This window comes from Ricinus communis, chromosome 5 (genome assembly GCF_019578655.1).
Source record: "Ricinus communis isolate WT05 ecotype wild-type chromosome 5, ASM1957865v1, whole genome shotgun sequence".
NCBI lineage: Eukaryota > Viridiplantae > Streptophyta > Magnoliopsida > Malpighiales > Euphorbiaceae > Ricinus > Ricinus communis.
In genome coordinates, this window is record NC_063260.1 from 19529818 (window position 1) to 19532484 (window position 2667).

At 34.8% G+C, this 2667-nt stretch overlaps 1 protein-coding gene across 1 annotated transcript; it reads left to right on the top strand.

Annotated features, from left to right (window-relative positions):
- Positions 1-1490: 1490 nt before the first annotated feature.
- On the top strand, positions 1491-2410 carry LOC8279624 (21 kDa protein). Its single transcript, XM_002527734.4, has one exon. The coding sequence runs from the start codon at positions 1627-1629 to the stop codon at positions 2251-2253; it is 627 nt and encodes a 208-aa protein (XP_002527780.2). The 5' UTR covers positions 1491-1626; the 3' UTR covers positions 2254-2410.
- The last annotated feature ends 257 nt before the right edge of the window (positions 2411-2667 follow it).

Consider the following 2667-nt stretch of genomic DNA (forward strand, 5'->3'; position numbering starts at 1 on the left):
GCGTAATTTCTTGCTTTCAATTGGCATAAAATAATGCCTATAATGTCTCTCACTGCTATTACCACGACAATCCTCTTTAATTGGACTAGCAAATTTAGACTGCTAACTAAATTTTCTAGAAACATTATTTTTGGTACATTCTTTTCTTTTTCTTTCTAAAAATAGATATAATTGTTAATATTAGAGAGACCATATTTTTTTTCAAAATTGATCACTGTATTTTTTTTTCTAATTTATATTTTATGAAAAATTAATCCCACGAGAAGTAGACAGAGGTCTTAAACCTTCAAACGCAAAAGTCCATCTAAATACTATTTTGATACATGTGAACTTAATACGATAGCCGCAATATATTTTAATTTATATAAAATTCAAATTTGAGCCATTTTATTCCTTGTATGAATTCACAGAATCTGAACCTTTAAGCTTACATCAAAATCTTGACATGTTCTTTTCTTTCTTTCTTTTTTCCGTGGGATTTCACATCTCTAATATCAATTAGGATAAAAGTATTGGATAACTGCAAGGTAATGTTTTATATGACAATCTTGTCATCATATTGCTTTAATACTTTAACAAGATTTTAAGCACACATGCAGGTGATTTAGCATTTCTTCAATTTCAACTATCTAAAATATCATATGTGGTTTTTGCTGTTATTGAAATATAATATTATTATCATAATGCTAATAACACTAATTAGGTGGAAGAAGAGGAAGGCATACTGAATCTTAATAACGACAAAACCACACACGAATTCTCATGAAAAAGTTTCATACTTAAAATTGAAAAAAAATATCAAACTATAGGTATATCCATTAGAAAATTCCCACTAAATATTTATATTGCATGTGGGCGGGGGGAAGTTGGTGTTAATTAATTTGTTAGGGCACTAAACCTATAAACTTGTCCGTGGTACTATATAACAAAGATTGGCATCCTTTAATAAAGCCAAGCCTAGAATGAGTTTTTATTTTAGAAGAACGCCAACAAAAAGTGGAAAGCAGCAACTATAAAAGAAAAGATACATAAAGATGGTTCTGGACTTTAAAAAATTTGGAAAAAGGGAATTATTGGTGTTAGATTATAGTAAGCAAAACAATTGCAATGGTCCATTCTGATTCTTCATGTCGGAGTTTTCCAAGCTCCACCCACACCATTTTTTTTTCTTCTTTTTAAAGCTAAATGGAGTCCTGTACCCAACCCACTCATTTATATGTACAAACAAACTCTTTTTAATTAATAATCTTGGGCAAATATATATAAATTGAACATTATTAGTTTTTATTGTGACTAACCACCAATTTTGTAACATTAGGATTTCTTAAAAATTATGATTTGATATCTTTTATATGTATATTTAAAGTATAATAATGACAAATGTGTAAGGTTTGGTGTTCAGTCTTGTTATAGTCAAATGTAAGCAGCTGTTGAGCTACAAAAATAGTGGCACTCATGTAATTTGATGGAATACATATGACCATGAAAGTAATTCAATAGCCTAATCAACCATTTAAATACGGATGTCTCGTACCGTAAAATTTAAACAGCACACTTTCCTTCACTTCATCCTCTCCATTTCTTAAAGAAAAAAAAAAAAAAAAACCAACAAAGCCGTTAAAAAAAATGAAAACACAAAGACAACCGCCAATTTTCCTGCTCTCCCTCCTCCTTTTCACCACCGTACACTTCCACGTCAGGGCCGCTGATTCCTCCTCTGACTCTCAATCTAACAGCACCGATTACATCCGTACAAGCTGCGTAGCAACATTGTATCCTGACATATGCTACACCTCCCTCTCACGCTACGCGAGTGCTATCCAGAAAAACCCTGAGAGACTAGCTCGCGTAGCGATAGGTGTTAGTCTTTCAAGAGCACGCCATATGGCTGCTTATGTGTCAAACCTCTCGCGCCAGGCCGATTACGGCTCCGATCCTCGTGCTGCTGCGGCTCTCCACGACTGTTTCTCTAACTTCGGAGATGCAGTTGATGAGATCCGTGGCTCGCTCAAGCAGATGCGCCAGCTTGGAACTGCAGGCTCGTCTGAGGAAGCGTTTCGGTTTCAAATGAGTAATGTGCAGACATGGATGAGTGCTGCTTTGACCGACGAGGACACATGTACGGATGGTTTTGAGGATGTCGCTGATGGACCGATGAAGTCGGAGGTGTGTCAGCGTGCGGCTGATGCGAAGAAGTTTGTGAGTAATGCACTTGCGCTTGTGAACAATTATGCTGCTAAAGGAATGGCATGATGAATGTAAACTAATTTGATTTTTATCATTTTGTGTGCGAGTGGAATACATAGTAGGAAATGTTTGCTTGCATTTTGTATATTTTTCTTATGGTAGATTTCGGAGGTGGTGTTTGGTGTGTTCAGTTACTGCTTTCCTCGCTGATTGGAGGAGTGAAGCTCTTGTTTTCTCTTTTTCCTTTTTTCTTTTTTTTTTTTAAATATATAAATTAGTAAGTTATAATCGAGTTGTAACCGAGTTTAATTAAACTAAGAGTTAACCTGAGTAAACTTTCGGCTTAAACAAATTCTTTATATTTTATTTTTTCTTTCGTCCCTGGAAAACATGCGGTTTGATTGTGAGAGAAAAGCTGGCGTTAATGTGAAACAGAACAATTTGTATCCGCTCTGAGAACATGCTTATGATAAGAGTAAA